This window comes from Scyliorhinus canicula, chromosome 6 (genome assembly GCF_902713615.1).
Source record: "Scyliorhinus canicula chromosome 6, sScyCan1.1, whole genome shotgun sequence".
Lineage (NCBI taxonomy): Eukaryota > Metazoa > Chordata > Chondrichthyes > Carcharhiniformes > Scyliorhinidae > Scyliorhinus > Scyliorhinus canicula.
The window spans coordinates 122,107,762-122,123,095 of NC_052151.1; the positions used below are offsets into that span (position 1 = coordinate 122,107,762).

Genomic DNA, 15,334 nt, shown 5'->3' on the forward strand with positions numbered 1-15,334 from the left:
CTGCGATGAGCTGTGAGCTACAGATCGCTACTGACCGTTTGACTCACGGCTATTTCTGAACACCACCACCTCTGTGTCCCCTCCATGCGTCAGGGACACTCCATCACATGTCCATGTGGGGCAATGGGCATTGTCGCACGGTGGACAAGGCATGTTTGGAGTCAGGGTGGGGTCCACTCCCGGCCTCATCCTAACCCCCCCACACACCACCCCGCTTCCGCCCAAAGCCCCACACCGCCATCCCCACTTCCCCCTAACCCCCCCACACCGCCATCCCCGCTTCCCCCTAACCCCCCCACACCCCACCCCCGCTTCCCCCCAAACCCCCACACACCCCACCCCCGCTTCCCCCTAACCCCCCCACACCCCACCCCGCTTCCCCCCTAACCCCCACACCCACGTCCCCGCAAACCCCCACACAGCCACCCCCGCTTCCCTCCAAACCCCACCCCCGCTTCCCTCCAAACCCACCCCCGCTTCCCTCCAAACCCCACCCCCGCTTCCCTCCAACCCCACCCCCGCTTCCCCCTAACCCCCCCACACCCCACCCCCGCTTCCCCCTAACCCCCCCACACCCCACCCCCGCTTCCCCCCAAACACCCACACAGCCACCCCCCGCTCCCTCCAAACCCCACCCCCGCTTCCCCTAACCCCCCACACCCCACCCCCGCTTCCCCCCAAACCCCCACACACCCCACCCCGCTTCCCACCTAACCCCCCACACCCCACCCCCGCTTCCCCCACAAACCCCCACACACCCCACCCCTGCTTCCCCACTAACCCCCCACACCCGCTTCCCCCAACCCCCCCACACCACACCCCCGCTTCCCCCCCACACCGCCATCCCCGCTTCCCCCCAACCCCCCCACACCCCACCAGTGCTTACCCCCTAACCACCCACACCCCACCCCCGCTTCCCCTAACCCCCCACAACCCCATCCCCCGCTTCCCCCCCAACACCGCCACCCCGCTTCCCCCTAACCCACCCACACCCCACCCCCGCTTCCCCAACGCCCCCTCACCCCACCCCCGCTTCCCCCAACCCCCCCACACCCCACCCCGCTTCCCACCAAACCCCCACACCCCACCCCCGCTTCCCCCAACCCCCCCACACCCAACCCCGCTTCCCACCAAACCCCCACACCCCACCCCCGCTTCCCCCAACCCCCCCACACCCCACCCCGCTTCCCACCAAACCCCCACACCCCCACCCCCGCTTCCCCCAACCCCCCCACACCCAACCCCGCTTCCCACCAAACCCCACACCCACCCCCGCTTCCCCCAACCCCCCCACACCCCACCCCGCTTCCCCCCTAACCCCCCCACACCCCACCACCGCTTACCCCCTAACCCCCACACACCCCCATCCGCGCTTGCCATAACCCCCCAACACCTCCATCCACGCTTCCCCCTAACCCCCCACACCCCACCCCCGCTTCCCCCCTAACCCCCCACACCCCCATCCGCGCTTCACCCCTAACCCCCCACACCCCACCCCCGCATCCCCCCTAACCCACCACACCCCACCTCCGCTTCCCCCCAAACCCCCCCACGCCCCCCACACCCACCCCCGCTTCCCCTAACCCCCCACAACCCCACCCCGCTACCCCCTAACCCCCACACCCCACCCCCGCTTCCCCCCAACCCCCCCACACCCCACCCCCGCTACCCCCCTAACCCCCCACACCCCACCCCCGCTTCCCCCCAACCCCCCACACCCCAACCCCCGCTTCCCCCCTACCCCCCACACACCCCACCCCCGTTTCCCCTAACCCCCCACACCCCACCCCCGCTGCCCCCAAACCCCCCCACATCCCACCCCCGCTTCCCCCCAAGACCCCCACACACCACCCCCGCTTCCCCCTAACCCCCCCACACCCCATCCCCGCTTCCCCACAAACCCCCCACACCCCACCCCCACTTCCCCCCAACCACCCCACACCCCACCCCCGCTTACCCCTAACCCCCCACACCCCACCCCGCTTCCCCCCCACACCCACCCCGCTTCCCCCCAAGCCCCCCACACACCACCCCCGCTTCCCCCCTAACCCCCCCACACCCCACCCCCGCTTCCCCCTAACCCCCCACACAACGCTTCCCCCCTAACCCCCCACACCCCACCCCGCTTCCCCCCACACCCCCGCCCCGCTTCCCCCCCCCCCCCCCCCCACTTCCCCCCACCCCCCCACACCCCACCCCCGCTTCCCCTAACGCCCACACCCCACTCCCGCTTCCCCCTAACCCCCCACACCCCACCCCCACTTCCCCCCAACCACCCCACACCCACCCCCTCTTCCCCCCAAACCCCCACACCCCACCCCCGTTTCCCCCCTAACCCACCCACACCCCACACCCGCTTCCCCCTAACCCCCAACACACCCATCCCCGCTTCCCCCAACTCCCCCACACCCCCATCCCCGCTTCTCCCCTAACCCCCCCACACCCCACCCCCGCTTCCCCCCAAACCCCCCTACACCCCCCCCGCTTCCCCCTAACCCCCCACACCCCACCCCCGCTACCACCCTAACCCCCCACACCCCACCCCCGCTTCCCCCCAACCTCCCACACCCCACCCCCGCTTCCCCTAACCCCCACACCCCACCCCGCTTCCCCTAACCCCCCACACCCCACCCCACTTCCCCCCAACCCCCACACACCCAGCCCCGCTTCCCCCTAACCCCCCACACCCCACCCCGCGTCCCCACCACACCCACCCACCCGCTTCCCCCAACCCCCCCACACCCCACCCCCGCTTCCCCCCACACCCCACCCCCGCTTCCCCTAACCCCCCACACCCCACCCCTGCTTCCCCTAACCCCCCACACCCCACCCCCGCTTCCCCCCAAACCCCACCAGTGCTTCCCCCTAACCACCCACACCCCACCCCCCGCTTCCCCCTAACCCCCCCACACCCCACCCCCGCTTCCCCCAACCCCCCACACACCACCCCCGCTTCCCCCCCACACCGCCATCCCCGCTTCCCCTTAACCCACCCACACCCCACCCCCGCTTCCCCCAACGCCCCCACACCCACCCCCGCTTCCCCCAACCCCCCCACACCCCACCCCCGCTTCCCCCCCACACCCCACCCCTGCTTCCCCCAACCCCCCACACCCCCCCCCGCTTCCCCCCCACACCCCACCCCCGCTTCCCCCAACCCCCCCACACACCCACCCCCGCTTCCCCCCCACACCCCACCCCCGCTTCTGCCCTAACACCCCCACACCCCACCCCCGCTTCCTCCCAACCCCCCCACACCCCACCCCCGCTTCCCCCCAACACCCCCCACAACCCCACCCCCGCTTCCCCCTAACCCCCCCACAACCCCATCCGCGCTTCCCCCAACCCCCCACACCCCACCCCCGCTTCCCCCTAACCCCCCCACACCCCATCCCCGCTTCCCCCTAACCCCCCACACCCCACCCCCGCTTCCCCCTAACCCCCCCACACCCAACCCCGCTTCCCACCAATCCCCCCACACCCAACCCCCGCTTCCCCCGAACCTCCCACACCCCACCCCCGCTTCCCCAACCCCCAAACACCCCCATCCCCGCTTCCCCCCAACCCCCCATACGCCATCCCCGCTTCCCCCAACCCCCCCCCCCCGCACCCCACCCCCACTTCCCCCTAACCCCCCCAACTCCCCACCCCCACTTCCCCCCAAATCCCCCACACAGCCACCCCCGCTTCCCCCTAACCCCCCCACACCCCACCCCGCTTCCCCTAACCCCCCCACACCCCACCCCCGCTCCCCCCTAACCCACCCACACCCCACCCCCGCTTCCCCCTAACCCCCCCACACCCCACCCCCGCTTACCCCCTAACCCCCCCACACCCCATCCCCGCTCCCCCAACCCCCCACACCCCACCCCCGCTTCCCCCCTAACCCCCACACAGCCACCCCCACTGCTCCCCTAACCCCCCACACCTCACCCCCGCTTCCCCTAACCCCCCCACACCCCACCCCCGCTTCCCCCTAACCCCCCCACACCCCACCCCCGCTTCCCCCCACACCCCACCCCCGCTTCCCCCCTAACCCCCCCACACCCCACCCCCGCTTCCCCCTAACCCCCCACACCCCACCCCCACTTCCCCCCAACCTCCCCACACCCCACCCCCGCTTACCCCTAACCCCCCACACCCCACCCCCACTTCCCCCCCACACCCACCCCCGCTTCCCCTAACCCCCCACACCCCACTCCCGCTTCCCCCCAAACCCCACCAGTCCTTCCCCCTAACTACCCACACCCCACCCCGCTTCCCCTAACCCCCCCACACCCCACCCCGCTTCCCCCTAACCCACCCACACCCCACCCCCGCTTCCCCCTAACCCCCCCACACCCCACCCCCGCTTACCCCCTAACCCCCCCACACCCCATCCCCGCTCCCCAACCCCCCACACCCCACCCCCCGCTTCCCCCCTAACCCCCACACAGCCACCCCCACTGCTCCCCTAACCCCCCACACCTCACCCCCGCTTCCCCTAACCCCCCCACACCCCACCCCCGCTTCCCCCAACGCCCCCACACCCCACCCCCGCTTCCCCAACCCCCCCACACCCCACCCCCGCTTCCCCCCCACACCCCACCCCCGCTTCCCCCTAACCCCCCCACACCCCACCCCCCGCTTCCCCCCCTAACCCCCCACACCCCACCCCCACTTCCCCCAACCTCCCCACACCCCACCCCCGCTTACCCCTAACCCCCCACACCCCACCCCACTTCCCCCCCACACCCACCCCCACTTCCCCTAACCCCCACACCCCACTCCCGCTTCCCCCCAAACCCCACCAGTCCTTCCCCCTAACTACCCACACCCCACCCCCACTTCCCGTAACCCCCCACACCCCACCCCCACTTCCCCCAACCCCCCACAACCCCACCCCCACTTCCCAACCCCCCACACCCCACCCCCGCTTCCCGCAACGCCCCCACACCCCACCCCCGCTTCCCCCAACCCCCCCACACCCGCTTCCCCCCACACCCCACCCCCGCTTCCCCCTAACCCCCCCACACCCCACCCCCGCTTCCCCCCTAACCCCCCCACACCCCACCCCGCTTCCCACCAACCCCCCACACCCCACCCCCGCTTCCCCCCTAACCCCCCCACAACCCCATCCATGCTTCCCCCCAACCCCCCCACACCCCCCCCCCGCTTCCCCCCAACCCCCACACCCCACCCCCGCTTCCCCCTAACCCCCCCACACCCCACCCCTGCTACCCCTAAACCCCCCACACCCCACCCCCGCTTCCCCCCAACCTCCCACACCCCAACCCGCTTCCCCCAACCCCCAAACACCCCCATCCCCGCTTCCTCCCAACCCCCCCCACACCCCACCCCCGCTTCCCCCCTGACCCTCCCACACCCCACCCCCACCCCACCCCCACTTCCCCCAACCCCCCCACACCCACCCCCGCTAACCCTCCACACCCCACCCCCCGCTTCCCCCCAATCCCCCACACAGCCACCCCCGCTTCCCCCAACCCCCCCACACCCGCTTCCCCCCACACCCACCCCCGCTTCCCCCCTAACCCCCCCACACCCCACCCCCGCTTCCCCCCTAACCCTCCCACACCCCACCCCCGCTTCTCCCCTAACCCCCCCACACCCCACCCCCGCTTCCCACCAACCCCCACACCCCACCCCCGCTTCCCCCCTAACCCCCATCACAACCCCATCCGTGCTTCCCCCAACCCCCCCACACCCCACCCCCGCTTCCCCCACCCCCAACCCCCACACCCCACCCCCGCTTCCCCCTAACCCCCCCAACACCCCACCCCTGCTTCCCCTAAACCCCCCACCACCCCACCCCCGCTTCCCCCAACCCCCCCACACCCCACCCCCGCTTCCCCCCAACCCCGCCACACCCCACCCCCGCTTCCCCCCAACCTCCCACACCCCAACCCGCTTCCCCCAACCCCCAACACCCCCACCCCCCGCTTCCCCCAACCCCCCCACACCCCACCCCCGCTTCCCCCCAACCCCGCCACACCCCACCCCCGCTTCCCCCCAACCTCCCACACCCCAAACCCGCTTCCACCAACCCCCAAACACCCCCATCCCCGCTTCCTCCCAACCCCCCCACACCCCACATCCGCTTCCCCCTAAACCCCCCCACATCCCACCCCCGCTTCCCCCCCAACCCCCCCACCCCACCCCCGCTTTCCCCCCAACCCCGCCACAACCCCACCCCCGCTTCCCCCAACCCCCCACACCCCACCCCCGCTAACCCTCCCCACCCCACCCCCGCTTCCCCCCAAATCCCCCACACAGCCACCCCCCGCTTCCCCTAACCCCCCCACACCCCACCCCCGCTTCCCCCTAACCCCCCCACATCCCACCCCCGCTTCCCCCTAACCCACCCACACCCCACCCCCCGCTTCCCCCTAACCCCCTCACACCCCACCCTCCGCTCACCCCCTAACCCCCCCACACCCCACCCCCCGCTTCCCCTAACCCCCCACACCCCACTCCCGCTTCCCCCCAAACCCCACCAGTCCTTCCCCCTAACTACCCACACCCCACCCCCACTTCCCCTAACCCCCCACACCCCACCCTCACTTCCCCAACCCCCCACACCCCACCCCCGCTTCCCCCCCACACCGCCATCCCCGCTTCCCCCTAACCCACCCACGCCCCACCCCCGCTTCCCCCAACGCCCCCTCACCCCACCCCCGCTTCCCCCCCACACCGCCATCCCCGCTTCCCCCTAACCCACCCACACCCCACCCCCGCTTCCCCCAACGCCCCCTCACCCCACCCCCGCTTCCCCCAACCCCCCCACACCCGCTTCCCCCCACACCCCACCCCCGCTTCCCCCCTAACCCCCCCACACCCCCACCCCCGCTTCCCCCCTAACCCCCCCACACCCCACCCCCGCTTCCCACCAACCCCCACACCCCACCCCCGCTTCCCCCCTAACCCCCCCACAACCCCATCCGTGCTTCCCCCCAACCCCCCCACACCCACCCCCGCTCCCCCCAAACCCCCACACCCCACCCCCGCTTCCCACTAACCCCCCCACACACCCACCCCTGCTTCCCCTAAACCCCCCACACCCCACCCCCGCTTCCCCCCAACCCCCCACACCCCACCCCCGCTTCCCCCCAACCCCCGCCACACCCCACCCCCGCTTCCCCCAACCCCCCCACACCCCACCCCCGCTAACCCTCCCACACCCCACCCCCGCTTCCCCCCAAATCCCCCACACAGCCACCCCCGCTTCCCCTAACCCCCCCACACCCCACCCCCGCTTCCCCCCTAACCCCCCCACATCCCACCCCCGCTTCCCCCTAACCCACCCACACCCCACCCCCGCTTCCCCCTAACCCCCTCACACCCCACCCCCGCTCACCCCTAACCCCCCCACACCCCACCCCCGCTTCCCCCTAACCCCCCCCACACCCCAACCCCGCTCCCCCAACCCCCCCACACCCCACCCCCGCTTCCCCCTAACCCCCACACAGCCACCCCCGCTTCCCCCCAACCCCCCCACACCCCATCCCCGCTTTCCCCCTAACCTCCCCAACACCCCCATCCCCCCAACCCACCCACACCCCACCCCCGCTTCCCCCCAAACCCACCCAACACCGCCATCCCCGCTTCCCCCCTAACCCCCCCATACAGCCACCCCGCTTCCCCCTAACCCCCCAACAGCGCCACCCCTGCTTCCCCCCAACCCCCCACACCCGCTTCCCCCCACACCCCATTCCCGCTTCCCCCAACCCCCCCTCACCCCACCCCCGCTTCCCCCAAATCCCCCACACAGCCACCCCCGCTTCCCCCTAACCCACCCACACCCCACCCCCGCTTCCCCCTAACCCCCCCACACCCCACCCCCGCTTCCCCCTAACTCCCACACACCCCACCCCCGCTTCCCCCTAACCCCCCCACACCCCACCCCCGCTTACCCCCTAACCCCCCCCACACCCCAACCCCGCTCCCCCAACCCCCCCACACCCCACACCCGCATCCTCCCTAACCCCCACACAGTATCACTGTGTGATCATGCATCACTGTAAATACACAAGGGGTTAATGTAAGTACACGTAGACTAGATAGAGGCTATAGGGAGCACCAGAGACATGACACACAGACATTCAACCAACAGGTCAGTAAGATAGGACACGACCAATGGGCATTCACAACACACACAGAGGTGACACTACCACAGGGGGGCATTACACCAACCCATATAAAAGGACACAGCACACATGATCTTCCTCTTTCCAGTGGAGACACTCAGTGAGTACACAGGGTTGTTTGAAACACATCACACCCACCACATGGATTGTAGCAGACTGGTTCGTCAGTCTGAGTAGCTATAGCAGGATTAACAGGAGAGTCGAATCCAAGTAGGAGAATTGTTAACAGTTTAATAAACGTGCTAAAGCTATCTCCAAGTCTGAACCTTCCTTTGTCCTACATGCCTAACTGTTTGGCCTTACGAGGCCTACCACGACATCTAGGTGTTCCCCCAGACGGTACAGCAGGAGTGGAGGCGGACTGCTGAGAGTTCAGCCCTTCGACTTGGCTTCCCGTCGGCGCGCACTTCCTGGGGCGGCCCGGCCTGGATGGGCCAGCCTTCTCGGCGGGCGTGCTGGAGGGCATGATGACACCCTCCTCTGCCCGCTGCCCACCAGATGCACCAGGGACATGACGGGGGAGTGCGAGTGCTCTGGTTCCTCCCTTACTGTGACTACAGGGACAGGCACTGGGACCTCCTCCTCCCTCGGGGAGCCAATTGGTCCCCGGGCCTCTCTAAGGGACGGCGGTGCGCGGGGAGGCACGTCGCGGTGTTGCACCACCGACACCTGGTGCTGCCAGTCCTGGAGGCCCGTTGTAAAATCAACCATGGTCTGAACGTTGCTGGCTATGGAGCTGAGGGAGTGCGCTATCCCTGTCAGGGACATCGCTACCTCCCGCTGGGTTTGGGCGACGCCGTCCATCACATGGACAAGGCCGCCAATGCTCTCAGTGATGGCCTGCTGAGACTGGGCCAGAGCCCGGAGCACAGCGGAAATGTTCATGTGGCTCTGCAGCATGGCTCCCTGTGGGAGGGCAGTCCTGTCATGGGCCACAGATGACGCGTGCGCACTAAGCCCTGCGCCCTGAAGAACCTGACCCATGGCCGAAGCCGTTTCCTCCATTGCCTCCATCGCGGACGCCACCCGTGCAGTGTCGGCCTGGGTTGCAGCCATGACCGACAACACTCCCTGCTCCTGGATGCGGATGGACTCCTCCAGCTGTGTCTGCAGTTGTCGGAAGACAGCCGTCATCCCGTCGTCTGGGGTACCAATTGCATCGGGTCTGTGGGTGTGCCTGGAATGACCAGGAAAGTGGGATCCGTATGGGCAGCAGCTCGGTGCTGGGCCTGGCCTGCCCACCGACTGTCCAGGTCCTCTGCTTCTCCTACCTCCACCTGCTGTACCGGTTCGACTGTGTGCTGTGCACCAGAATGTGTACCTGAAGCCTCGCCACTATCTGCGATGTTGGGGGGTGTGGGTGACAGCAGTGCCGCGGCCGCTTAGTCTTCGTCTGTCCCATGCTCTGTCTCCTGTGTGGAGCCGTGTCCCGCTGCATTTCGACCACGGCCGATGCGAGGTTCCGTGCCCCCTGCCTTGAATGCCGCAATGTCCTCTGTGTGTCACTGTCTGGACCAGCTGTTCCCTCCCCGTCCGTCACACTTTCATATGAGTCGTAATCGTCCGTCCTGACGTCTCTGTCTGTCCTCTGTGCGTCAGGCCTCGGTGTGCCGGCCTCGGTGTGCCGGCCTCGGTGTGCCGGCCTCGGTGTGCCGGCCTCGGTGTGCCGGCCTCGGTGTGCCGGCCTCGGTGTGCCGGCCTCGGTGTGCCGGCCTCGGTGTGCCGGCCTCGGTGTGCCGGCCTCGGTGTGCCGGCCTCGGTGTGCCGGCCTCGGTGTGCCGGCCTCGGTGTGCCGGCCTCGGTGTGCCGGCCTCGGTGTGCCGGCCTCAGAGGATGGCCCTCCTGCCCGCCGTTCTTCCCGTCTGTCCGGATCGACACTGCGGCCGAAGAGGTTGGTGCTGCACATCAGCGTGGTGAACGGTCGGTCCCACGGCAGTGCTTGTGTGGCCCTGGATAACACATTACGGCAGGTCTCTTTAGTCTTGCGTCGTTGTTTGTTAGGGTTGAGGGGGTGCGTAGTAAGGGTGTAGACTGTGGGGTGGTGCAGTGTCAGGCGGTGGGATGGTGAGGGTGTGGACTGTGGGATAGTGCAGTCAGTCGGTGGAGTGTGAGGGTGTGGACTGTGGGGGTGGTGCAGTGTCAGGCGGTGGGGTGTGAGGGTGAGGACTGTGGGGTGGTGAGGGTGTGGACTGTGGGGGTGGTGCAGTGTCAGGCGGTGGGGTGTGAGGGTGAGGACTGTGGGGTGGTGAGGGTGTGGACTGTGGGGGTGGTGCAGTGTCAGGCGGTGGGGTGGTGAGGGGGTGGGGGCAGAGGTGGGATGATGGACTGCATGCATACAGTGGATTCTCACTTGGAGCTTTGCCTCCGACCTGGCACGGCGCAACCTCCCGGCTGGCAGCTCCCCTGGCAAGGTCCAGTGCTCTCTGCTCGTATAGGATCAAGGGGTGCAGCTGGGGAGATCCACCTCCGCTTCTTGCACGCTGCCGGAAATTGTGCGCTATCTTGCCCTTGGGTGGGCGAGGGGGAAAAGATGGAGCACAGGGTTCGACGCACATTGGCAGGTCGCACGTATGAACACAACTTTATCACATGGAGAGGACACTCCGACCCACACCATGGCACCTGCCCACAGAGGGGGGGAATCCACATATGTCCTGGGTGCAATGTCGGGACCCCAGCAACCCCCCCAGCCCCTCTCTCCCCCTCCCAGCCCCCTCTGGCCTGGGCAATTGGGGGGGGGGGGGTGCCTTGCCCGGGGCGGGTCTCAGGGAACGTACCCTCGCTGCCCTTGTGAGGTTGTGCATCTTCTTCCTGCACTGTTCCCCCGTGTGGGGGATGTGCCCCATAGCGCTGACTGCGACCCCCATCTCTTGCCATCTACGCCTCATGGTGCTTCTTGGCTGCCGTTGTCCTTGTCGGGGGTAGAGGATGGCCCTGTGCTCCTCCACTGCATCCAACAGTGACTCCAGGTCACTGTCCCTGAAGTGGGGTGCGGTGCGACGGGGCTCCTCCATGTCGTACCCCGGTGTTTCTGTGTGCCCCGCACACTTCCTTATACATGGCGTGGCGTCATTGTGGCGCAGTGCGATGATGCCGCCATTTCAGAGCTCCGCACACTGCGTTCCTCGCGGTGCCGCTGCTGGACCCCTCTCACGGAGAATCGCCCCCATTGTGTAGGAAAACCAGTTGGGCTAAACAATGCGAGCATTGATAAGAAACTGAAGGAAAAGTTTTGTGACATTTGTGACTATTGCACAGAAACCTACGAGATACAATTTTAATGGAGACATTGTTCATCAAGATTTGTTGATTAACAGTTATTTGCAGCAAATTGGACGACAGACCGTAGATATTTATTTAACAATTAGCAGCCATGTAAAATACGAGGGGGAAAATAAAATATCAATTCTTCAAGATATCTGCAACTGAAACTAATGTCTTGAGACAATAAATTGTGAAATCGACGCGAAACTGATCTTAAATACACCATTTAAAATTTACGGTAGAACAGGCTAACAATAGGGCTGTGTTTTCTCTCATTTGAAACAGGGTTTCAGTCATCTTTGTTTATGTAAAATCACTTAATTAAGTGATAAGTGTCATATAAAGTCCTATGTTTTGGGGGTGCTAATGAGATTATACCAACCATTCAATTCAGAATCAGGTCGGTTAATATGAATTTCAATATTGGGCAATATCATACTCAAATATGGTTTCATTGTGGTTATGAGATGGAACTCATAAAAAGTAACAAAGGGCTTGATTCTTCGCCCCCACCACCGCAAGATCAACATGGGCGAGATGCAGACAATGGAAAAGTCCCTTGATCTCGGGCGGGATTCTCCGGTCACCGGGCGGACGTGGCCGAAGAATCCTGCCCAAAGTATTAGATATAAACATAGTAGGAGGAGGCCATTCGGCCCTTCAAGCCTGCTCTGCCATTCATTATGATCATGGTTGATCACCCAACTCAATAGCCTAATCCCGCCTTCCCCTCAAATCCTTTGATCGTCTTCGCCCCAAGTGCTATATCTAACTCCCATGTTTTGGCCTCCACTCCTGTACTCAAATCCTCTCGCAATGAAGGTCAAGATGTCTTATTGTCTTCAAAATAATGTCCTGAAGTTACTATATTTAAATCTCTGCTGTGTAATGTTACCAAAATGCACTTGTTTGTCTTCTTCAAAGAAATTAAGCAACTAAAAGCAAGGTATATTATCTGATTATTCTGTCCTTACTGAAAAATAATCACGCAAAATAATTGGATGACGACTTGAAGAGGAAACGTTTTCAGAAGTATAAGGAAAAAGCAGGAAGTTAGACTAATTGGGTAGCTTTTTCGAAGAGCCGACATAGACACAATCTGCTGTATAATTCTATGAGTTTATCACTCTCATTTTTCAATGGAAATGTTTTAACCAAAGGGAGAAACAAAAGAAAACATTCTCTTACTACAAGGTATGAAAAGACTGGACTGTACAAATTCTCTCAACCCAACAGCAACATTCTCTGGAATTAACTTGGTGTACATTTTATAAATCACATTTGTAGTGAGGAGCTTTGCCTTTGAAGCACACATTGAAGACTTGGCTGGAGGGATCCAGAGGTTCTGCAGAAAATTCTGTTCATTAATATTAAAAACAAAACTTTCTGTTTTCGTTCTAAGAGCCTGCATTCATTCCAGAAGACTGCTGTCAATACAAGAGGAGGGTTGGCGAGAAGGGAAATGAACAACTTCACCGTGGTTTTTATAACTACCCTATTTTATAAATAAATCTGTTCAGATTTAGCTTGTTGAAAAATCTGGTCTTGGTGCAATATTTTCCATCTCTCTGAAATATGTCTGAGAGTATCTTTAATCTAGTAACAGTCAAGCCCTTGGGATAACTGTAAATCATTATGTCCACACACTGCATGGCAGAAAGTGTGAAGATGCAGGTTCCAGATAGTGGGGATCATGATCCACTTATGGAAGTTGCTGGCAGGGCATTGAATGGGGAACGGTGTAAAAGAAGCCAAAACTGCAATTAATTTATTAAAAGTACAAAAGCTGATCCACTCACCTCTAAAGTAGTTAATACTATCTTTTCTGCAGAAGAAAAATAAGCATCCCAAAGGAATTGTGTTTGTTGCCTAAGTGCCAGTATCATCTCATGGTGTACAGATCTAGTTATTGAAGGAATCTGCAAATAAAACACAAAGAGAGAACAAAGAGAATTAAATGAACATTGCAAAGAAAAAATGCTATTCTGGGTTGAGAGCAATACCAGAAATTGGTGTTTTGGGTGCAACATAAATAACAAAGTGCCTGTGGGATCATTGAAGAATCATTTTTTCTGGTTGTCTTTAGTGTTTGTTAGTGACAGCTAGTGTTTGCTTTTCTTTGAAAAATTAAAAAGGTGCATATCATCTCCTTTTAGTAACTGTTTTGTTTTGAGCACACTCTGTAAACCTCGCTTTCTCACATGCTTTTATTGTCTTTCTCTACCCTATCAGGAGCTCAACTATTCCCATTCTTTACATATCTTAAGTGGCATCTTTAAATGTGTTAAAATCACTGTTTGATACTGAGAACAAATAACAGAAGATGCTAGTTACAATGCCAAAGACGAAGGATAGAGATAGCCATGAGCAGCACGGTAGCACAGTGGTTAGCATAATTGCTTCACGGCTCCAGGGTCCCAGGTTCGATTTCCGGCTTGGGTCACTGTCTGTGTGGAGTCTGCACGTCCTCCCCGTGTGTACGTGGGTTTTCTCCGGGTGCTCTGGTTTCCACCCATAGTCTAAAGATGTGCAGGTTAGGTGGATTGGCCATGATAAATTGCCCTTAGTGTCCAAAATTGCCCTTAGTGTTGGGCGGGGTTACTGGGTTATGGGGATAGGGTGGGTGTGGGCTTGGGTAGGGTGCTTTTTCAAAGAGCCGGTGCATACTCAATGGGCCGAATGGCCTCCTGCACTGTAAATTTGATGATTCTCTGAGTAATTCTGTGAAGATGGAGGACATGATATCAACAAGAAAAGTCAAGCTTTTAACAAGGTAAAAATTCATAAGATGCTATCTGTATGCCTCAGAAACCTGGGTCATAAGTAAAGATCTGTGGAAGCAAATTGAGGCCTTTGAAACGTGGATGCCAAGATGCATGTTTAAAATTCTATATGCGGATGAATAGAAGAACTGGTTGAAATTGCAAGAGCAAAAAGAACTCTGAAAAGGGACATCCAGAATAGAAAATGTCAGTACTTCTGTCATTTGAACAGAGCTGAAAAGCTACATAGATTTCTTCTCGAGGGCAAAGTGGATGGCAGGAGAAAGAGGAGTCGGTCTCGGCATCGTTAGATGACAAATGTCACACAGTGATTGCAGACAAGCTACAGTGGATGTGTCAGGATGGTGCAATACAGGTGAGCATGACATACGATGACAGCAGATCTCCTGCCAGGAGTTGCTATAAGCAGCAGTAATCATTGTGCTTTCTCTTCACACAAGATCACAATATGCTTGTGAAAAAATTACATTCTTCTTACTGCTGCACTTAATTGTTTCTTGAATGATTCCTGGGTTTTTGTCTCCAGTTTTTGACCAACATGTTGATTTCTACTGTTGATCATTGTCTGGGTGAAGAATGAGCACCTCCTGACATCGGTTCTAATGTTGGTTTGACCCTATGTCCCCTTTGCCCTTCACCCACAATTTAAAGCAGTTTTCTAACTTAGCTTACTATCTTATAGCACACAACTGGTTTGGGGCGTGATTCTCCCAAAAAGGAACACAGTGCCCTAGCGAGCGTGTTTAGCCATGTGATTCCCGGTACTCGCAACGCGGAGAAACACATGGCTATTCAATATGGCTCGCGTTGAAGAAGAAGAAGAAGCCTGAATGGGGAACATAGCCCCGATTTTTTGCAGTGCGGAGCTCTGCTCGCCGGAACTCCTATTATAGCCAGAGATTGGGACGCCATTTTTAAATGACGTCTCAATCTCCAAAGCCCCCCAAACGAACCCCGACCTCCCCCCAGCCCAAACACAGTATGGTAGAGTCCCCGCACCCCACCAACACCCACGTGAGGCAACCTTCATCTGATCGCACATGGACGAACACCCAAAGCGTGGCACCTTGGCAGTGCCCATGCCAGATCGCAGTGCCATCTGGGAACCTTGGTAGTGCCAGGCTGGTACCCACATGGCACTGT

At 61.8% G+C, this 15,334-nt stretch overlaps 1 protein-coding gene across 1 annotated transcript in view; it reads right to left on the minus strand.

The window, feature by feature from the left end:
• LOC119967469 (exostosin-1-like) overlaps window positions 1-15,334 on the minus strand; it is an 822,909-nt gene that overhangs the window by 172,863 nt on the left and 634,712 nt on the right. Inside the window, exon 5 of the mRNA XM_038800037.1 lies at window positions 13,208-13,327. Within this exon, the coding sequence (XP_038655965.1) occupies window positions 13,208-13,327 (120 nt within the window). The remainder of the gene's footprint in view (window positions 1-13,207; window positions 13,328-15,334) is intronic.